The 23,170-nt window shown below is 35.3% G+C and overlaps 2 protein-coding genes across 2 annotated transcripts; one reads left to right on the top strand and one right to left on the bottom strand.

Moving 5' to 3' along the window:
• Positions 1-8,196: 8,196 nt before the first annotated feature.
• On the bottom strand, positions 8,197-11,866 carry LOC123267957. Its single transcript, XM_044732841.1, has 3 exons — positions 11,674-11,866; positions 9,635-11,624; positions 8,197-9,577 (listed from the first exon to the last, which is right to left on the bottom strand). Exons 1-3 carry the CDS (start codon positions 11,864-11,866, stop codon positions 8,197-8,199), a joined length of 3,564 nt encoding a protein of 1,187 aa, XP_044588776.1.
• Positions 11,867-16,297: 4,431 nt separating this feature from the next.
• LOC123267094 lies at positions 16,298-18,595 on the top strand. Its single transcript, XM_044731597.1, has 6 exons — positions 16,298-16,396; positions 16,641-17,001; positions 17,122-17,322; positions 17,453-17,780; positions 18,027-18,314; positions 18,542-18,595. The coding sequence occupies exons 1-6, from the start codon at positions 16,323-16,325 to the stop codon at positions 18,583-18,585; spliced, it is 1,296 nt and encodes a 431-aa protein (XP_044587532.1). The 5' UTR covers positions 16,298-16,322; the 3' UTR covers positions 18,586-18,595.
• The last annotated feature ends 4,575 nt before the right edge of the window (positions 18,596-23,170 follow it).

Below are 23,170 nucleotides of genomic sequence, written 5' to 3'. Positions count from 1 at the left end.
GAGAATTACTCGGGCGAATATTCTTCACCAAGTAATTCTAGAGGATGATACTCTACCTGGAGTCTGACTAAGGCCCAGGTAAGTATCGTGAACCGACCGGATGAAAGTGCTACTCCCCGTGCCGAAGCCTTCAGCTGAGGTACGGTAGGTGATCATAAGCTGTGTAGGTGGGAGCGAGGAGGATACTCTCCACTTGCTCTCAGGGTAGAGTTTAGGACCCCACAGGGATGACGGCTAGTCGCCCTGAAGGGGAGGGGAGGGGGTGTTACTGGGAAACTAGTTAGTATTTTGTAGACCGCGTTTTTTTTTAGTTTCAACCGTGAATACCGTCGTGTATGTTTGGATAGAAAGTTTCTATTGTATTAGTGTATATTGCTTATATTGTTTCATGATTTTGAACCGCGAATATGTGTGAAAAGAGTGTTCTAATGTATTGTTTATATTGTTTAATTTGATTATATTGTTTATATCGTTTATTAACATGATCAGGCCAATAAAGAGGTTTCCTTTTTCTTTGATTTATTTAAAATGAAGTGTTTTGTTTATATTTTGTTATTGATAATGTGATCCCCGTTTATGACCCTGGACTCTGGTGAGCGAATTTCGAGCCGGGGACAAATTAGTTATTGATTTTAGTATAATTTGGAAAACGTGGACGTTACACCTTGATGAGTACAGTTGTTATTATAATCATAGTAATGTCAATAGAGCCGATTGAGTTGTTATGTATATTGAGAAAACTCTACAATCTAGCACGTCAATTGAAGAGTCGGAACAAATAAAGTTTGTCTCTACTAAAATTAAACTGAATGATGGTAGTGTTTTTAAATTATCTGGGGTGTACCGATGTCATGATGTGAGCAAGGAAGACTTTGTTAAGGAAACTTACGAATACATTAATTTAAATAGTCATGGCAAAAATCATGCTATAGTTGGTGATTTTAACATAAATTTGTTGTCAACAGATCATTTAGCAAACGACTTTTTATCAAATTTTCTAGACAGAGGTTATCTACCGTATTTCAATGGTGTTGCCAGACCTAATGACTCTGGTGGAACTTGTATTGTTAACTTAGATGATTGATTACTATTCTTAGTAGTGAATTCAAATGGTCGACATTACTTGAAATACAAGACCCTGATAAATTTTTCAATGTACTCACTGATAGTCTTAAGTCTTTAGTTAATGATGCTAAGTTTAAAATCAGAAATAAAAAAAATAAAAATAGGCCACGTAGTCAATAGATAACTCAGGGCATTATGGTTTCATGTAAGATTAAAGAGCAACTACATAATATTTGGAATTTAGACAGGGATAATGCGGAACTTAAATGTCAATATAGTGCAAACTGTAAAATTCTTAACATAACAATTAAATTAGCCAAAAGTAACTTTGAATCTAAAAAAGTCAGAAATTATTGTAATGATAGTAAAAAACTGTGGAACTATGTAAATAGCGAGCTTGGAAAAAATAACCAAGCTAAAGTCATTGATTATATTATTAGTGATGATGAAATTGTTTCGGATAAAAAATTAATTGCTGATAATTTTGTTGACTTTTTTACTAATGTTGGTGAAAATCTTGCGAGTAGGCTAGGTAACAATGATGAAATTAATTTTGAAAAAACTGTTGAATATAATTGTAATAGTATATTTTTATTACCTACTAATAAATTTGAAATAGAAAAAGTTATCCATGAAATGAAAGACAAAGCTGGTGGCGTTGACAATATCCATAGCAAGATACTAAAATGTATAGCCAAAGATATTAGCCTGCTTTTAGAGTATATCTTTAATTATTGCAAAAGCAGAGCCATCTGGCCCACTGCTTTGAAGAAAGCTGATATGATTCCAATTTACAAGTCTGCTAATGCTCATCTGGCTACCAACTACAGACCTATCTCTTTGATATCTAACTTGGCTAAAATCTTTGAAAAAATCATTAATATAAGATTATATGATTTTTGTATTTGTAATAATTTGATCGCAAACAATCAATATAGTTTCATGAAGAATAGAGGTACTGATGCCTTAGCTTTTACCTCTAACTTTATTTACAATAACTTGGATAAAAACCTAGCTACCGTGTTAGTTTTCTTGGATCTAGCCAAAGCTTTTGACACAGTGAACCATAAAATTCTTCTAAATAAACTGTGGCGTAAAGGAATAAGAGGTCTTTCTCATAAATTGATTGAAAATTATTTATCGAATAGAGAGCAGTGTGTCAAAATAAATAATTGTACTAGTGATTTTAGATCTGTGAAAATTGGGGTTCCTCAAGGGACTATTTTGGGACCACTTCTTTTCATTTTGTATATTGATAATATATTTAATATTATACCAACGAAAGCACTAGTTTCTTATGCAGATGATACTGCAGTCCTGTGCAGTGGAAGTAGTGGCAAGAAGTTCTTGAATGTCTGACTGAATGGTTAAAAAAATTAGATATGTGGTTAAAAGGCAATCAGCTTACGCTTAATGTTGATAAGTCTACATACATTACTTTCGAAAGTTACATTGATAGTGTTCCCACTAATTTTCATTTGTTTATTAAAGATAGAAAACTGAAGAGAGTAGAAAGCTGTAAATATTTAGGGGTAATGTATGACTGTCATATGAAATGGAACAAGCATGTAACAGAGCTGATTAAAAAAGTCAAGTATTTCACTTTTTTATTCTATAAATTAAGTGATTTGCTACACCCATCTATACTGAAAACAATATATCATGGTCTTTTCAAAAGTGTTATAAACTATGGAATCATTGCTTGGGGTGGTGCATATGATAATACGTTAAAACCTATTGTAAATTTACAGAATAAATTGATAAATAAAATGAAAATAGAAAATAAAATGTTAGTACCTTTAAAAATCAACCAGTTTTTTGTTGTGAATGCGCTTACTTATTATTTTACAGATTGTAAATTAATGCACTCTGGGAGGTTTATAAATACACGTAATAGACAGATAACTTTACCAAAAATTAATAAAACTTTAAGTACCAAAAATGCGTTTTTTGTGGCAATAAAATATTTCAATCTACTTCCCAATAATCTAAAAGCTCTTGAACGTGAAAAGAACTTATTAAGCAAGAATTTTGGGAGGTGGATTAGATCTATTGAATTATAAATTAAGATAGTATATTAGTTAGCAAAATATTGTATAATAAGTTGTAAGAATAGTATATTACACACCTAGGGAAGTAAAGTAAGAAATGTCTCAGATCACATGTAATTGTTGGCCGAGGCGAAGCCGAGGTCAACAAACATGTGATCTGAGGCTTTCTTATTTACTTCCCGTGGAGTGTATACTATTTTTTTGTCCGACGAAGGCGGAAAGCGGCAACTTAGTTTAGCGCAGCGGGACGAAAGTTGCCACTTTCCGCCCGGAGGGCAAAAAAACTTATACTTTGTACATTGCATTAGCTAATGAATTACTTAATTCGATGTATATATAATTAAATATTATTGTATTTTTCTGGTGTCTATGCACAGGTGTCATGTACCTCTATAGAATGTATATCAGAAGTAAAAATATATCCGAGAATATATTCTGAATATATTCCGAATATAACCCGTTTTGCTCAAGGAATATATTTCGGAATATATGGGCATGCACTCGTTTGTATTCCGTTTTACTCAAAATTTTTCTCTGGTCTATAGTCTGGTCTATCGTCAGATCTATGATCTGATCCATAGTATATAATACTGAATATATTCAGGTATATATACTTTTGAAATATATTCCTTGGGCAAAACGGTCTATATCTAGAATATATTTAGAATATATTTTCGGATATATTCTAGAATATATTCCAGAATATATACTAGAATATATTCCAGAATATATACTAGAATATATTCCAGAATATATACTAGAATATATTCCAGAATATATACTAGAATATATACTTTTTCCGTGGGGGTGAATGAACCGATTTTCACGTGGTTGACGGCATTCGATGCAGTTTTTGAAGCCTCATTATGAACTTGTAAGTTTTAATCGATCGAATCAAAAATTTCGAAGTAACTCCGAAAAAACTTTTTTTTTGGTTTTCTTTCGACAATGATAACTCACGAACGAATCAACCGATTTTGACCGGGCTGGCGGCGATCGACGCGGTTTTTTGATGTAAGGAGCTGATAAGTTTTTAGAATCGATCGATAAAGCCGTTTAAAAGTTATTCCGAAAATACCGCATTTGAAAAAATTTTTTTTTGTAGTTTATTTGAGATTTCTCAAAATCTACCGGTCCGAATCAATCCAAAGTGTATTTAAAATCTAAGTTTGGTCAAGCCCTTTCGAATGGCACCAACCGCGATGGAATTGGTCAAGCTGTTCAAAAGCTATAAGAGGGTCACATACATACATACACACACACACACACACACACACACACACACACAAACACAGACATACTGACATCACCGGGAAAACATTCGGGAAAACTTCCTAGGACCTCAAAACGTCGAAATCTGATGAGAACTTGATTTTCGAAAAACGCAGTAAAACCAATAACTTCCCGATTTTTGAAAATTTTCAATTTTCTTAGCGGGAAGTCAAAAATTTGTTAACACATTTTTTAAACTTTTATAAGAGATTTTATGAAAACTCAAGTCTACGAAAAATTAGTTAATTAATAATTAAATACCTTAAACAAAAATCAAGCTAAAATTTTTTTTTTTGCGGGGCTATATTCCTTCAAGTGTCTAGATGACACCATAATTTATTCAGATTTTTAAATTAATATTGAATGTTATAAAGAAATTATTTTTTGTTGCATTCTCTGCTTAGCTTCGACGCCTAAGCCCCGAAACGGCCGCGCGGAGCCCAACTTTCAACGTTAATTTAAAATTATAAATAATAGAGCTACAACTTTGGGTGTTGCGACTTACTTTACTAAAATTTTCGCATCTTTTAGAATCTTTTTTAAAATTTCAGATATCTTTAATATTTTTGCAGTTATAGCTATAAAACGGAGGCTCCCTTTTTGTCTCTTCGTTTTTTGTTTATAACAAATGAAATTTTTAATGGCAGATAAATTCAAAAATACCACTTGTTCAGAATTAAATTCTAAATCCAATGCATCAATCACCATATTTTTGAGAGATGTTTAACGTTTTTTCGCAGGAAACTCATTTCTCGACTAGACTATTATCACTTACAAAAATTTTCAACCTTAATGTATTAACAATATTACATTTACTTACTTAATGAATTGATTGTTATTTTTTAATAGCAGATGACTAGGGATGAAAGCTTTTCCGATGTACACTTACAATAGCAACATTACAAGAAAGAAAAGCTAACTGTTATAATCAATACTTTATCGTCGTTGTTCAACGAACAGAATACCTTTATGTAGCTGAGTGGGCTTCGCTAATTTAATAAAGTTGATCTTATTGAGTACCCGAACATAAAAGTTTATTAGTTGTCTTAAAAAGCTTTTAAATAAATTTCTTTAGAAATTTAACTATTGTAGCCGGTCTTAGGTCACAATTTTGAAGAAAATTTTGTCATTATATGATTTATCTCGTCGAGTTATCCTATTGGCTTAAAGTTGGCTTAAAAGTTTATAAACTGTACGATTTGGGGTGGAATGCCTTATATATTTATATAATTTAAAAGAATTTGCTCAACGTCCCGCTATGGTAATCAATGATTTTCCAAAAATCGCGAAGTTATTGGTTTCATCAAAGTGTTCAAAAATTAAGTTCTCATTTATCAGACCTCTACGTCGAAAAATCCTGCTAAGCTCACGTTCACAAGACTATTAAGAAAAAAAAAATTTTTTTGACTTTACAAAAAGATATGATAAAAAATAAAATAAAAAAGACCATTTGGCAGCCGAAATGGAAGGAGATTTCATCATAAATAAAAAAGAATATAACGAGGATGGTATACAAAACTAGGGCTTTTAACTTCTATGCAATCGACACAAATGTATATCGACGGAAAAATTCTAAAACCAGTGCAATAGCAAATTTCATAATTGGCATAGCGGAATAGGACATAATTTTGAGACCACACTTATGATATGGTAGTCAAATTGAGGCTTATTTAAAGAGCTTTCAGATATAATTTACAGAGTTTCAATAAGTTATCCTATTCAAAAGTTATTCGAGTAAGAAAGTGAAGAAATATGAATTTTTATGATTTTCAAAATTTTGAAATACTGGCATTTCTAAATTACTTGAACAATTAAGCTCATCTTTGAAGTTGACTTCGGTATCGCCGTGACAAGTCGCGTTATATCGTATATATATATATATATATATATATATATATATATATATATATATATATATATCTATATATATATATATATATATAGGAGACTTTCTATAGATATAGATAGTCACTCATCACGATATCTCTGGAACCATAAGGCGTAGCGACTTGAAATTTGGTAGGAATATACCTTTCGCCGAGTAGAGGTCAGCTAAGAACGGATTTTACGAAATTCCACCCACAAGGGGGGTTGCGGGGGCGTTAACAATAGAAAATTCCCATTTTTAACCTATAGCTCCTATCGACTTCAAATTTGGTAGGAATCTCCTATATGTAATGTAGAAATGATCTAAGAGCGGATTTTACGACAATCTACTCCCAATATGGATTGCGGGGACGGACGTTAAAAATGAAAATTAAAAATTTCCGACTTCTAGCTCCTACAGACTCTTAATTTTGTATGAATTTTGTGTAAGTGATGTAAAAATAATTATAATTTATGAACGAATTTTACGATATCCCACTCCACAGAGGAGTGCGGGGGTGGGTCTTAATAATGAAAATTTTAAATTTCCAAGCTGTAGCTCCTATAGACTCCAAATTTGGTAAGAATCTGTTCTATGGGATGTAGAAATAATTCAAGAGCGGATTTAATGACAGCCTACCCCCAATGTGGATTGCGGGGGTGGGCGTTAACAATGAAAATTTTAAATTTCTGAGCTACAGCTCTGACAGATTCATAATTTTGTATGAATTTTCTGTAAGTAATGTAAAAATAATTCATGAACGAATTTTACGATATCCCTCCCCACAGGGGGGTGCGGGGGTGGGTTTTAACAATTAAAATTTTAAATTTTCGAGCTGTAGCTCCTATAAGCTCCAAATTTGAAAAGAATCTGCTATATGCGATAAACTGAAACTAAGGAAACGACCCAAAGTCGAAGAAAGTATTTACTAGCGTTATAGATTGAAATATAGATTAACTATCAAGTTTTGAATAATTACTGAAAGAGCGGAAAAGCGGGGATCAGGTTTAGGTCTGGATATCTCAATTAAAACGCGTAAATTATTATCAAAAATAACACTAGGAATTTATTTACATTAAATACACTCAATATTTAATATATTTAATAGCGGATTGTTAAGATGAAAGCGGATTTGTAAATTACAGCGTGGTTTGCAAAAGCGAAGCCGGTTGACACGTGGTTGAACACTTTGCCGGCACTGAAAAAGCGGTGAAATAAATGCACTGTTAACACAATTTACCTATAACAAATTAAAGCGAATTATTAGCGGTTAATTTAAGCAGTTTAAATTATAAAATAAGCGAAATGCGGTTTATTAACAAAAAGCGAAAGTAAAGAAATACTAATTGCGACTTGATGCAGCGAAAGCGTAGAAGCGAAAGATAATAACAACAGTCCGTCTTCTTCCTCGTTGAGTTGGGGAAGAAGGCTATTGCGCATGTCTAGTGGGAGCGATCAGCCAATAAAGCGGTCGATTCATGACGTGATCGAGAGGCTGATTTTCTATTGGCGGTTCGATTTTTGCGGGAACTAGCGGTGGACAGGTGCGTCTCTTGAATTTGGGTATCCCCCAGGAGCGAGTTAATCGCTACTGGGCCTTGTTCACCGAACATTCTCCCCCGGGTTGGCGGCTGCGTCGACAAGATCATCTTCTTCATGCGTTAGCGGCAGGACACAGAGCTTTGTAATTGGACGTACCAGCTCTGTGTTAACTGTCTTAACAGTTACTACGCGGATTTGTCCATCTTCACCTGGATGAACAGCAATTACTTTGGCTAATGGCCACTTGGTTGGCGGGAGATCCTCAGTGGTGATCAGAACAACTGAACCCACCTTGATCTGGTTGCGTTGATGATGCCACTTTGAAATGGCCTGGTAGCGGTGGATGCAGTCCTGGTAGTAGCGTTTCCGGAAATGTTGAATCATTTGCTGGACTTGTTCTCAGTGCGAGAGCCGAGCAGGTTGTAAATCTGTCAGCGATGGCTCTGGGATAGCGGTCAGTGACTGTCCGATTAAGAAGTGACCTGGAGTCAGTACAGCCAGGTCAGCAGGATCTTCATTCAGCGGTGTGAGCGGTCTGGAATTCAATATGGCTTCAATTTGAGCCAGTAGCGTTGAATATTGCTCAAGCGTCAACAGCGAGTCTCCGATTGTTCTTCGAAGGTGAAATTTGATAGATTTCACAGCGGCTTCCCATTTTCCTCCAAAATGTGGAGCTCCAGGCGGATTGAATTTCCGGTTCGTGCCATCTTGAGCAATCAAGGTTGATAATTCTCGTAATGTGCGGGATCCTGCAGCGAATAGTCGTTTCAGCTCTTTATCTGCTCCTACAAAATTGGTTCCACAGTCTGAATATAGCGTGTGGCAGATACCTCGGCGACTAGTGAAGCGGCGATAAGCGGTGATGAAAGCGGCAGCGGTGTAGTCAGTTACTAGCTCTAAATGTACAGCTGAACTGAACATGCATCCACGGTGTCTCGTGCAGATAACGCAGCGTAAAATAAATGATCTGACTGGAACACGGCCTCCAATGATCCAGACACTCTTGCGTAAGTCAGCGAGCGTAAGCTGAGTACCTCCGTGAAGCGTTTTGCGGTGCGAATCATCAATCAAAATTGATGTAAGCGGTGATTGTCGCGGTATAATCGCTGGATGCCTCTCTTCTGGGTACAGCAATGCGTTTTTCAAGCGGCCACCGACTCTCAGGACCCCCTGATGGTCGATGAACAGAGTCAGCTTAGTGATGCTGTTATTTTTAGGCAGGCCATCACCATCTTGTAGCGTGTGAATCTCTCTAGCGAAGTATTGTCCTTGAGTGTACTTAATCAAGGTCAATTTAGCGCGCTCCAGGTCTGATGGAGTAAGCGGGTAGGCCAGCGAAGATTGTGGAACTCTTTTAAAGCGGTCGATGGCACGATGCCAGATGCTGAGTTTCCATAGCAGTGGAAACAGCTGCGTGTAATGCGACAGTAATTGTTGGAGCAGGCAATTTTCTGCTTTCCAAGTTACTAGTGTCAGACCTTGGCGTTCTTCTCGATGCGTTGCGTTGTCGGTTGGAGGCTCCAGAGTGGGCCAAGAGGATTCTGGTTCATGAAGCCAAGTTGGTCCATGCCACCAGAGAGCGTGTTGTTTCAGTTTTAGCGTAGGTATACCTCTTGAAGCGCACTCAGCGGGGTTTTGTTTTCCTGGAATAAATTTCCAGGAGACATCTCGAAGCGTTTCTTGGATTTTTCCCACTCTATTGCGGACGAATGTCTTCCAGCGGATTGCTGGACTTTTAATCCATGCGAGAGTCACGGCGGAGTCAGTCCAGAGATTGATCCTGACATTTTCAAGCTACTGAACTTCTTTAACCTGAAGTATCAGTTGTGTTAGCAACCATGCGGCAGATAATTCCAAGCGTGGGATTGTCATGGTCTTCAGCGGTGCTACTTGCGTTTTTGAACACAAAAGTGAGACCTTTGTGTTCCCATCAGCGTCAGTGACTCTCAAATAAACAGCGGCAGCCATAGCATTTTGCGAAGCGTCTGAGAACCCGTGCAATTCCATAGTTGCTCCAGGTGCGATATTATTCCAGCGTGGAATGCGGATGGATTCGATGTTTCGAAGATCCTCGCGGTATCCAGTCCATTTGTGAATGAGTGATGGTGACAATTGTTCATCCCATGACACTCTATCTAGCCACAGATCTTGCATAAAGATCTTGGCTTTGACGACTATTGGTGCGAGAAGTCCTAGCGGATCATACAGCTTAGCGCTTTCAGACAAAATAGCTCTTTTTGTCTTGGATGTCTCTGGCGGTAGCGTGTACTTGAACTGGAGAGCGTCAGTGCGTGAATTCCAGTACATGCCCAGGACTTTTACTGGTGCATCACTGATTTCTTTAAGCGGTGTATCCAGCTGATTTTCTGGAGCGACTTCAGCGAGTAACCGTCGGCTATTGCTAGCCCATTTGGCAAGCGGGAAGCAGCCTGCTGCACACAGAGCTTTTGTTTGTACTGCAGCCTTGATAGCGTCTTCTTCGTTGTCTGCTCCATCGTAGATGTCATCTACGTAGCGTGTTTTCAACATTGGAGCAACAGCTAGCGGAAAGCGGTGTCCTTCATCCTTTACTAGTTGGATAAGCACACGTACTGCGTCAAAAGGTGCACTAGCGGTTCCGTATGTGACTGTCTTGAGACAGTAAGCGTCTATTAAGTTATTCTCATCTATCCAGAGAATGCACTGAAGCGGCCAATCAAGCGAGTCGACCTCAATCTGTCTGAACATCTTGGTGATGTCAGTAGCGAATAGAATCCTGCTGCAACGGATTCTCAACATCACATCAAAAATGTCAATTTGCGTTTTGGGTCCTGCGTGGAGAATGTCGTTCAATGAAATTCCTGTAGATGTTGCACAGGAACCATTGAACACTGTGCGGAGCTTCGTAGTGGCACTATCAAGCTTCAATACCCCATGGTGAGGCAAAAAGTAAGCGTTTGCGGGCAATTCGTTGACTGGTACTCGTACCATGTGTCCTAGTTGAATGTATTCTGCCATGAATGCACGATACATGTCAGAATATTCTCTTTCTCGCGACAAGCGAGTTATTAATCTGCGGAGTGACCCCATAGCTGCGTTGATAGAGTCGCCAAGTTGACTCTCAAGGGCCGTAAGCGGTAATCTCACTACGTAGTGTCCATCAGGCTGTCGATAATGCGTTTGACGAAAGTGAATTTCACATTCGTCTTCTTCAGCGGTGTTGAGCGGTGAATTTCCTGATGGAACTTCTTCCTGTTCCCAAAACTTAGCGATAGCGTCTTGTAATTCAGTATCTACTGACGCCTGTAGTGCTGCGTGTGATGTTGAAGCGTGTTTAGCGGTGACAGCTCCATAGACAATCCAACCAAGCGTGGTGGATTGTGCAATAGGAGCATTGCGAGGTCCTCGTTGAATCTCTGCGTTCATAATCTGTGCGGCTGGTGATGCACCTAGAATAATATCTACAGGGCGTGGCTGTAGATACTGCGGGTCAGCGAGCTTGAGATTCTCAAGATGCGGCCATTTCGGATCAGCGATCACGAACGATGGAAGATCTACCGTCAGTGTTGGTAGAATATGCATGCTGACATGCATTGATGCGGTCGTACACAGCGAACGAAGCTCAATTGTGCTCACACCTAGTGAGCTTCCTGCGGAGACATTGCCAATGCCCTTGAGCATGACCATGTCACGCTGTAGCGGTTGTCCAAGCTTCTTGAAGAGCGACTGTCTCATAAATGAGAGCTCTGAACCTTGATCAATCAACACTCTGGCGGTGATTGGATTACCATGATGTAGGCGGACCTGGACTAAAGCGGTAGCTAGCAATACTTGAGCGGAAAGCGGATCTGAAATAATCAACAGTTAATTTCAAGTTGTAAACGGTCTAAAGGGAACGATTAGTTGCCTGTGCGGAAGATGTAGACTGCGGTGAAGCTGGTTTCGTTGGTGCATCCAAAATGGATGGACATGTGGTGACGTTGACCACATTTTCGGCAATCTTGAGCGGTCTTGCAATCTGCGGCGCGGTGCGGAACACGAAAGTTGAAGCACAAATTGCATTTTTCAACTTTCTTGTGTAATTCTCCATAGCGAGGTTATTTAAGGCCCGAAGTCGAGTTTTCAGTCTTAATAAACGGAAAGTTCAGCGTACCGGTGTACGAATGACTATCAGGAGCAGCAGCCGATGTGCTCTGTGATGCTCCTGACACTCGACCTTTCCTAGCGGTATTACACTTCACTTAACACAGCACAATTTTTAGCGGTATGATTAATTAAATTAATTGAGATAGAGCCAGCCTGATCCGGCTCGAGGGACCAATGAATAATTACTGAAAGAGCGGAAAAGCGGGGATCAGGTTTAGGTCTGGATATCTCGATTAAAACGCGTAAATTATTATCAAAAATAACACTAGGAATTTATTTACATTAAATACACTCAATATTTAATATATTTAATAGCGGATTGTTAAGATAAAAGCGGATTTGTAAATTACAGCGTGGTTTGCAAAAGCGAAGCCGGTTGACACGTGGTTGAACACTTTGCCGGCACTGAAAAAGCGGTGAAATAAATGCACTGTTAACACAATTTACCTATAACAAATTAAAGCGAATTATTAGCGGTTAATTTAAGCAGTTTAAATTATAAAATAAGCGAAATGCGGTTTATTAACAAAAAGCGAAAGTAAAGAAATACTAATGGTGACTTGATGCAGCGAAAGCGTAGAAGCGAAAGATAATAACAATAGTCCGTCTTCTTCCTCGTTGATTTGGGGAAGAAGGCTATTGCGCATGTCTAGTGGGAGCGATCAGCCAATAAAGCGGTCGATTCATGACGTAATCGAGAGGCTGATTTTCTATTGGCGGTTCGATTTTTGCGGGAACTAGCGGTGGACAGGTGCGTCTCTTGAATTTGAGTGTCCCCCAGGAGCGAGTTAATCGCTACTGGGCCTTGTTCACCGAACAAGTTTGAATACTAAAATAAAATAATAAATTATAAAATTAGTGTAAGAAAAGTAGATTTAAGCGAAAGATGTATCAGAGTTTGTTAGACAAGCTGTACATCTGGTGCCAATAAATCTATATATATAGGAGATCCCATTTTTGAACTCACCCATCACGAAATATCAGAAACTGTTAGGTCGATTGACTTGAAATTCGGTAGGAATATTCCTTTTGCCGAGTAGAGGTCAGCTAAGAACGGATTTTACGAAATTTCACCCACAAGGGGTCTTTCGGGGGAGTTAACAATAGAAAATTCCCATTTTTTTTTATTAATTTATGTGTGTAGTCATTTGTTTTTTGTTTCCATCAATAAAACAAAAGACGATCGTTTTTTCGTCATTCTTTTTTTTTTTTTCTAGCTTATAAAGAAGTCGGAAAAATGTATAACATTAACTCTACGCTTTCAATGCTTCTCCATCCACACCATCCCACGCATCCACCCCCCCCCACTCCCACGCATCCACCCACGTACTCCCACACATCCACCCACGCACTCCCACACATCCACCCACGCATCCATCCATGCACTCACCCACATCTTCTATGTATATATGAGATTTCCACGTATATAGTCACTCATCACGATATCTCTGGAACCATAAGACCTAGAGACTTGAAATTTGGTAGGAATATTCTTTTTACCGAGTAGAAGTCAGCTAAGAACGGATTTAACGAAATTCCACGCACAAAGGGGGTTGCGGGGGCTTTAACAATAAAAAATTCCCATTTTTAAACTATAGCTCCTATCGACTCCAAATTTAGTAAGAATCTTCTGTAAGAGATCTAGAAATAATCTATGAACGAACTTTACGATATTACACCTCACAGAAGGTTGCGGGGGTGCGTATTAACAATGAAAATTTTTAATTTTCAAGCTATAGCTCCTACAGACTCCAAATTTGGTAGGAATTTTTTATAAGTAATGTAGAAATAATTTATGAACGAATTTTATGATATCCCACCCCACAGAGGGTTGCGAGGGTGGGTATTAACAATGAAAATTTGTAATTTTCAAGCTATAGCTCCTACAGATTCCAAATTTTATAGGAAATTTCTGTACATGATGTAAAAATAATTTATGAACGAATTTTACGATATCCTACCCCAAAGAGGATTGCGGGGGCGTTAACAATAAAAAATTCCCGTTAGGGTAGGAAACTGGGTAGGAATTTTCTGTTAGAGATGTAGAAATAATATAGGAACGAATTTTACGATAGCTCACCCCACAGGGGTTTGCGGGGGTGGGTATTTACAATTAAAATTTTTAATTTCAAAGCTATAGCTCCTATAGACTTCAAATTTGATAGGAGTCTTCTATATGTGATATAGAAATGATCTAAGAACGGATTTTACAACGAATCACCTCCAATAAGGATCGCGGGAGTGGGTGTTGACAATAAAAAATGTTCATTTCCATAATATAGCTTCTGAAAACTCTAAATTTGGTAGAAATCTTTTATTTCTCCTGTAGAGATCATCTCAAAATGGATTTCAATAAATTTTACTTTCGATAGGAATTGCGGGGGTGGGTGTTAAAATCTAAAATTTTAATTTCCAAACTGTAACTTCGACAGACTTCAAATTTGGTGGGAGTCTTCATGTATCATGTCAAGTTCAGCTAAGAATGAATTTTATCAAATTCCAACCCCAAAGGGACTGCGGAGGTGTTAACAATGAAAATCTTTCTTTTCAAAACAAGTTTCTATGGACTCGAAGTTTTCTTGGAATATTTTATTTTTAATGTAAAAATAATCTCGAATAGGATCTTACGAAATTTCTCTCTTACATAAGAGTGCGGGAGTGATAGTTGTCAAAAAATTCATATTCTTCAAATATATTTCCTAGAGATATAAAATTTGATAGAATCTTAAGAGAAACAGGTAATTACAGGGATGGCCTCCAAGGTCAATGGATTAAAATATTTTCCTTTTTTAATAATTATATTTATTTTCTTACCACAATCGTCTCCTTGGCAGCGGCGAAAAAATCATTGTAAGGTTTCTAAAATTTAACTTTACATGTAGCTATATAGTCAACGGACTAAGTATTTTGCATACATTTTATTTTTGCTGATCACATAACCAATGAATTGTTCTTATTACGGGATCGCGGGAATGTAACAGATTAAAATGAAAACATTTTCTAAACACTTGAGATGTGGAAAAGAAATTTGGCTATTCATTTTAAGAGATTTCGTAAAATCAAAAATTAAAATCGTAAATCCAAAAATGATTATTCATTTTTGGAGAAAGCCACGGGAATGTTATAGTGATTGCACATTGAAAGTTGCAATGGATATTCGCTATAATTATGACATGGATAAAAGGTACAGGCCAATCCGATAGAATTTTGAATCTGTGCAAGTCAGAACAATACTCCAATTGAATTTCAAGTCTAGATCTCAAAATACAATTCTATAAAGTGCCCAGCAAAGCGGGCGGGTAACAGCTAGTATATATATATATATATATACGATATAATCGGCATTGTCTCTTCTCTAACTCCCGTAATTATATACGGATCTCAATGAAACGTAACATACTTATTTTTAGGACGATTTCCGAGGTTAAATTCTAAGATGAGCCAAATCTGTCGATTAGTTTAAAAATGAGAGCAATTCAAAAATTTTCAAAACTCGCAAAAAATTTCGCTTTTACCTTATTTCCGTGCAATAACAATAAAAAGCGACATCCTATTGGATTTCTGTATATTGCATTTGAAAGCTTATTTAATAAGCTTTAATTTGTCTACTTATTTATTTTTCCAAATGGAATAGTTCAGGAATAATAGCAGTTCAAAAATTTTCAAAAATCGCAAAAATTTTCAATTTTTTCGTATTTCCGTGCAATTACAATTGAACTCGATATCTTAACAAAATTTTATAAATAGCATCTGAAAGCTTATTAAATAAGCTTCAATTTGTGTACCTTATTATCAGTCTAGGCCAAAAATTACCTACTTTCTCAGACAGATTTAATGAAATTTTACTTTTGCATTCGTTTTGACGTCATTGTTGTTTAATGTAACAGAAGTTTATTTTTTTTTCGTATACAACTCTAGTAGTATTTTTTTTATTCATCATGAAATCTACTTCCATTTCGGCTGCCGAATGGCCTTTTTTTTATTTACACGTGCAAAATCTTTTATTTAATTTTTTTATAGAATTATTTCATCGTCATTTAAATAAAAAAAAAAAAAAAAAGTAGAATATCTGGCAATTTCAATGTTATTTAGAACGAGAGCAAACATTAATCGATGTTTAATGATTATTTGACGATTTTACGAGTCAATGATTAAAAAAAAATTTTTTACTGATATTTGTAGGCATCAATAAAATCTCTGTATCTCTGTCTTAATATACTGGACATTTACTAATGCATCTCCACCTTACTAAACCATTCAAATGTTGCAGCGCTTGTGAAGTTTGACGAAAGATATATTCTTTACATTTCCTTCATATAAAAATATTACTTTTATTTTTTATAGCTACCTACGATGCACCGAGAGGTACAGGCAATGCTCTGGCAGAGGTCAATTAGACCATGAATAGATTATATGATGCATGCCGAAGTCAGTTTCGAAGTGTACGTGTAATTTATGAAGATATTGCACAAGGGTGAGTCCAAGTAAATTCGAATTTTATATAAAATAATTTTTTCACTCTTGCTTTAATTAACCATTTCTTTTTATATTTAATTCTGCTAAAATATAGTATTATTTTTAATGAATTTTAAGCTGAATCTTTTCACAGTGTTTTTATTTCCATTGTTTTATTTCATATGTCTTACAGTCGTCTAATTTTTCTACTCTCCAGATCAATTATAATAAATATTTGTTACAATAATTTTTTTTTTTCACAGATTCCCAAATGCAGTAATTAGTGTGTCATTCGATTCAATATCTAATGACTTATATCGGTGGCAACGTCTGGGACAGGCGGAATTACCGATTCCGACGACACTTAGCGAATTCAACATCATCATTCACTCGGTAGAATTTTTCCCTTTTACAATGCATGACAGTGGGAGAGTGTCAGTTCGGTCAACATCCCACGGCGAAGAAGCATCGACGTCTGTTGTTTTTGGCGATCTCGATTTCATTAACGGTCTTGGAGTTATTGACAACTTACATTTTGTCACGACATCGTCGAAAGTTCCCGGTACTTTGACAAACATGAATGCTTGCGAAGTAATGACTGTTGTGGTTAATTATAATAATTATGTAAGTAATCGTAAAAACCTTTTTTAAGGTAAATGAGATTAAAAATAAGAAACTATGAAGCTAACTTATTAATTGTCAAAAAATAAAATTTTGTTAAAATTGTATATATAAATGTTGTAGGCTTTTCCAATCTTGTGGGTATTAATCCCAAACCGCTTGCGTAGGACCTATGACTTCATTATGGATAAAATTTCGACTTTCTTCGGAATTAATAATAATCCGATAGAGATTTGCACTGATTTCGAACGTCGGCTGCATGGAAGCCTCACAGTTTCTTTTCCGGAGACAACTGTCCAAACGACCTATCATTCTTACTGTTGGGTGAGTTTTTCTATACTTAATAATAAAAATAAAAAAAAAAATAATAATAATAGTAATTATTATTATTATACGATAGTATGAGTAGTATATAAAGAAATCACTCTAATAAATCCATTTTTTTTTCTTAGAGGCTTTATTAATGGAAGCTGAAATGCGAGGTCTTTTACCATTCAACATCGACGTAAAAATTATCTTTAAAAAATTAATTGCCTTGAGCTGTTTGCCGGCAGAAGATATTCCGGCTATGTTTGTTGAAATAAAAAATTCAGCATCACCAGCAGTTCAAGCTACTTTGAGAGAATTTTTCGATTATTTTGAAAATGCCTGGATTAACGGTGTGACTCCGAGATTATTTAGTTTTTACGAGAAGTTGGAGGTGATGACAGACTGTGGAGTGACTGGTCAAGTTTCATTATGCCAATCTCTGAGTATTGATGGTAATATCTGGGCATTTACCCGTAAGTATCTCTAATTGTGCTCTTTTCCATAAGCCACGTTCAAAGGTCCAATTTCATATTTTTTAGAATAACAATTAAATTACAATCGAGATAGTTATGAAAAACTTAACATGAAAAAAAATTAATGCTTTTATACCAATAAGTTTTGCAGTGAAAATATATAATTATGTTATTCCTTTAATTTGGTCCTTAGAAAATTCCTAATTATCATGTTATTCATTTCCTTATCAGTTTATAATTTTACAGAGCAAATCCTTAAAATTTCCAATCAATCGACAAAAGACTTCGGAAGAATGCAACGGCAACGAAGAATAAATGTAACACCGCGAGTGCGGCTTGTAATTAAGCGGGATAAAATGGAGCGTGCATGGAAGATGTTCGCAACACAGAAGATTACTCTTTCCCGACTATTTCAGCTGGCGACCGTTTTAGTCAGTGAACACGTTGAGATGCTGCTGTACCGCAATGACTTCACACTTGTTGATTGTGAGCTACTTTCTCCTAACGAGATGGCAAATGACGCCGAATTTGAAGGTATTTCCTAATTTAAAAAAATAATTTAAAAATATTCAACCTATGCAAAGTGTATATCTCAATATACCTATATATTTGCTAATAAATAAATAATATATTTGCTAATAAATTTGAATATATTTACTAATAAATTTATTAATTTAATTATTATGAAAAATATTTAAATGTACTTTAAAACAAATTAAACTACAAAAAATATCTGAGCACTAACTATTATTGTTTTTTAGATTTTGAATATTTGATTGATGTCAATGATGAAGAGGCAGAATAATAAAATGATCCCGAGACAAAATTAAAAATATATTTTGAGCCTCCGCAACCTACTCGAGGAGTTATAGGCTGAAATTATGATTTTAGATTTTTTCAACTACGATGACGCGTATATCAGAACTATAATTTCAGCCTACAAATGGTATTTTTGTCCGCTTTTACCAATCTTAGGCTGAAATTACAGTTTTAAAACCATAAATTGAGCCTACTGAGCCTACATTTCTACCTCAAAAAAGATTCTTATTGGTTAACAGGATATAGGCGAGGGGAAAGAAAAGAAAGAGGAATGGGTTCAAATAAAAATGGCTGCCGTTGGCGGGAAAAATTTGAAATTAATTAATTCCAATAAAATTTTTAGGTGTTTATTTTTTATTGGAAATTAAAAAGACAAATTCAAAACACTAATTTCTTAAAATAGTAATAATTTACCCATGTTTTTAACAGAGCATTTTTAAGTGTTAAAAATATCTATAATAAACAGTCTCGAGGTCATTAAAAATACTCACTATCTAAATTAGATAATCATGCTAAATTACCAAATAAATATTCTTTTAAATTTTAAACATTTTCTTAATTAAATCATAAATTAGTGTAATTTTTTTGTTCATCAGTTAGCATAATATTAGAATAGTTTTGTTGCTGGTCAATATTTTCATGACTGGAGTAAATGAATACGTTATTTCTTTCATCAGAAACACTTGTATCCATACATGGCCATTGAAATTTACTTTCACCCGGAACAGGTAAGTAATTATTGTCAAATATATTTTGATGAGGAGTACTTACAGGATAAGTTTCTCGGTACGAATAATTAAAATGTTGATCCTGGTAAGAAGCTGATGAATATGATGAATACGAATAACATTGCTGAACATTTGATGAATCGTATTGGCGAGGCATCAACAATGAATCAGTTGATGATTGTGTAGATCGTAAACCTAAATCGTGGTCATATCTAGGGTCTGGGTTGACCTGCTGAATGCTCGAGGAATCATGTTGGTTAAATATCAACGGTGAAGCAGTTGATGGTGTTGAATCTGAATCTTGATTGTAAGTAGCTCCAGAGTCTCGGTTCATGGATTTAATTTTGGGTGGATATAGCTGTTTTGATCCAGGCGACGAAGGATTTAAACTGCATTTTTGGACGCTGGTACCAGTAGTTATAGTTGTTTCGCTGGCTAATGTAAAGTTTTTATTTTTTCTTTTATTGGATGCAATTTTATTTATGTGCTGAATAAATTCTTTTTCTGTAATTAATTCTTCAGAACGGCTATTAGCCCATGCTAAAAACAAAAAAAAAAGTTCCATCAGTATAAACTCCCACTTTTTCAACAAAAATATAAAATTATAAAAAAATTTTTTAGGCTTCATTACTTACTATATAATGCATCAAACAATTGAGAATTAATAGGTGTTCGTGATGTTACGTTGCCTTTGGCACAAAAATTACCTACATTACTGCCGTAAATCTGTATCAATGCTTCTTTAACTAAATTCTTCCAATCTAATAAATTCGAATTCCCACTCTTTTCTGCTTCTCAATATAAGCAATTGCAGACTTTGGAAAAAAAATGTTATGTTCTTCTGAAATTCGGGCCTGTAAATAAAAATTTTAATGTTGAAAAAGTATTAAGTACATATTAAGTACAAAATATAAAATATAATCATACCTTTGTAGCTCCAGGTATTGAAAAACTATTACGTGATTCCTGAAAGCAAACATTTGGAATTTAGTACACCAAAAAATTATCCTATTGGTCTTGAGAGTAATTGTAAATAAAAGTAAGTTTTTATTTTACCGAATTCATCAAACTTAAATGATTATCCGAATTGTGATGCCATTTGTCTTCTTTTTCAACTGCAGAAATGACCTTTTGGAAGAATTGTAGTTCAAGCTCAGAAACTTAAAGGAAATGTAAAGTATTTAGTAAAATCATATTCAATTTACTGAAAGTATATCACATAAATTTATTATACAGTGTGTCCCAGAAGTAACGGACGCCATTGTAGCATCTGATAAACAAAATAATTCTGAGACGAAAAGTCCTTAGCTATTTTTCAATCAGACGCATAGATAATTAATTATTCATTAAAATAACGTCTTTTTATACGTTAGAGAGAGAGAGAGAGCACTAGTGTCCAGTCAAGTGCGTTCAAAACGAAGACGCTTGCACGTGTGAATGTGTAAGTAAATATGAGTGACTACGTTAGCTATAGAAGCTAGTTAGTCATACAGTTAGTTGTGTCTTTGTTTGGCACGTATTTTACTGGACACTGGAGCTTTTTCTCTAACAAATAAAGAGACGTTATTTTTAATTAATAATTAATTATCTATAAGCCAGTCCCATGGCTAAGCGGTATAATGCTTGTCATGCTTGCTTGGGACTGGTGAGGCGTGGGTTCGAATCCCGGTGTGAGCTGAAATTTAATTTTCAGTGAATATCGGTGCTCGTAACTCATGCCGGGCTGTACAGGTTTGGGTTTTTCGATGGTTTCCCCAAGCCCTGTGCTACCGGTGGGGCACAGGCAAATTCGTGCAGTTTCCCCAAAGTCGGCCCATCGCCGCATTACTCTCCAGGCTGAAAAAGTATGTAATACCGCCAAACTTATTCTGCCAAACTTAATGTACCGATCAGCCTGGAGTCCCCTTCTGGTCTCGGCCGGACCCCCATCGAGACAGAAGTCTGAAAAGCGGGGTTAAAATAAAAAAAAAAAAAAAAAAAAATTAATTATCTATGAGGTTAATTAAAAAATGGCTAAGGACTTTTCGTCTCAGAATTATTTTTTTCATCAGATGCTACAATGGCGTCCGTTACTTCTGGGACACCCTGTATAAAGTAAGAGTACTTATTTCCGGTGATTTATTGTTTGACAATTTAGCCACTCGTTTATTGGCTATCAAGCTGGTTATTTTGTTCGTGTAATCATGCTTGGAAATTTTTTCTTTTGATTTCAACAATACCCATTCTAAAAAAAACATTAAAAAGAGTAAACTTTGAAACGAAATTATCTAACAAGTTATATCAAGTCAGTTTAACTGAATATAGAAGCTGTGTAATATTTTAAGATATAAATGGTTTAAAATGGGATGAACCAAAATGTATAATTAAATTAAAAGTCTCCGGAAAATTCAAATTCTAAAAACTAATGTTTGATTTTTAAACATATTAATTTTTTAAGCCTATGGCAACATTCAAGTTAAAAATTTTTTAAATACTCACGAAAAATTCCTTCATAGATGTCATGGTCAATTGGCGGACGTGAGTTTTTATTTCGACCAATAGCACTATAATTTGCAATGCTATTTCCATAGATTTCCATCAAAGCTAGTTTCAATATTTTTTTCCAATCAATCACACCTGTTTCTGTTACAGCACTTTGTTCAATGCTTTCAATCAATTTAATGGGGAAATAAATGTGACAATTCGGAGAAATTTCTTTCTGAAATTAAATTCATCGACTTGTACTATTGTTTAATTTACATTGAAGACGAATAACATGAATTAAGAAAACTTATTAGATACTTATTCCAAATAAAAACTTAAATACTATACCTTATTTTCTCCATTTACCTTGAAGCTTTTTATCATCTATAAAATAACAAAAAAAAATATATAAATTATGAATCAGTAGCTTATGTATTAAGAAAGAAAGAAAAACAATTATAACTGTAATACAACAGCAATATACTCGGTAAAAAGGGAAAATACCTTCGACATTTTCGTATTCTGATATTGATACGCTGCAGATAAGCCAGCGTAAATTTGTTTAAAAAATTTTTTATTTTCTTCACTAGCTGTATAAATATAAACAAAAATAATTATGTTTTGCTTAAAAAATAATTACAATTATAATAATAAAGAATGCAAAATGCCTACATATGAATATAGATAAACATTACCTGTCACCGGTAAAAAGGTGTGTAACGCTCCCATGTCTTCAGTGTCAGAAACTAGTACTTCAATATCTTCAGTAACTTTTTTACTTTCATTATTTACTTGTTAAACCAGCACATTTTATTACACTATCTATTTCTGAACAATTACGCGAGCTGTATAATAGACCAGGATTTTATCACCGACTACAGCACCGTTTCCGTCAGCCGGACGCAAATTTTAATAATATTAATGATGTTTATGATGGTTCTCTTTACACAAACCTAAGAAGAAATGGTTATTTATCTAATCAAAACAAAATATCATTTATGTGGTACACAGATGGTGTACCGGTTTCTAAATCATCACACATCAGCATTTGGCCTCTTTACAATTAATGAATTGTCTTTCAAGGAACGAACTAAACGGCATAATTCAATATTAGCTGGACTATGGTTCGGTGATAAGAAGCTTGATGCAAATTTATTTATAGACAAACTACATTTACAATTTACAAAACTTCTGGAAGGATCAAATTATATTTTACCTGACGGACGAGAAATATTTGTGCAAGCCGCATTATTATTTAGTACGTGTGATAACCCAGCTAAAACGCATTTCTTAAATTTTAAACAATTCAATGGTTTTTATGGTTGCCCAGTATGCTTAGAACCTGGAGAAAGTTATCGATGTCCAACAGGAGGAACAACT

This window comes from Cotesia glomerata, linkage group LG6 (genome assembly GCF_020080835.1).
Source record: "Cotesia glomerata isolate CgM1 linkage group LG6, MPM_Cglom_v2.3, whole genome shotgun sequence".
NCBI classification, from domain to species: domain Eukaryota; kingdom Metazoa; phylum Arthropoda; class Insecta; order Hymenoptera; family Braconidae; genus Cotesia; species Cotesia glomerata.
This window is presented reverse-complemented; position numbering and strand designations above follow the sequence as displayed.

Excerpts from the sequence above, each read along its gene's own strand:
- LOC123267957 (XM_044732841.1), bottom strand. The coding sequence starts at position 11,866 with ATGGAGAATTACACAAGAAAGTTGAAAAATGCAATTTGTGCTTCAACT. Across the intron at positions 11,625-11,673 it reads TTCCGCACAGGCAACTAATC|ATCCGCTTTCCGCTCAAGTA; the intron begins GTTCCCTTTAGA and ends TGATTATTTCAG. Across the intron at positions 9,578-9,634 it reads TTGGAATTATCTGCCGCATG|GATCAATCTCTGGACTGACT; the intron begins GTTGCTAACACA and ends TGAAAATGTCAG.
- LOC123267094 (XM_044731597.1), top strand. The coding sequence starts at position 16,323 with ATGAATAGATTATATGATGCATGCCGAAGTCAGTTTCGAAGTGTACGT. Across the intron at positions 16,397-16,640 it reads TATGAAGATATTGCACAAGG|ATTCCCAAATGCAGTAATTA; the intron begins GTGAGTCCAAGT and ends TTTTTTTCACAG. Across the intron at positions 17,323-17,452 it reads CCTATCATTCTTACTGTTGG|GCTTTATTAATGGAAGCTGA; the intron begins GTGAGTTTTTCT and ends TTTTTCTTAGAG.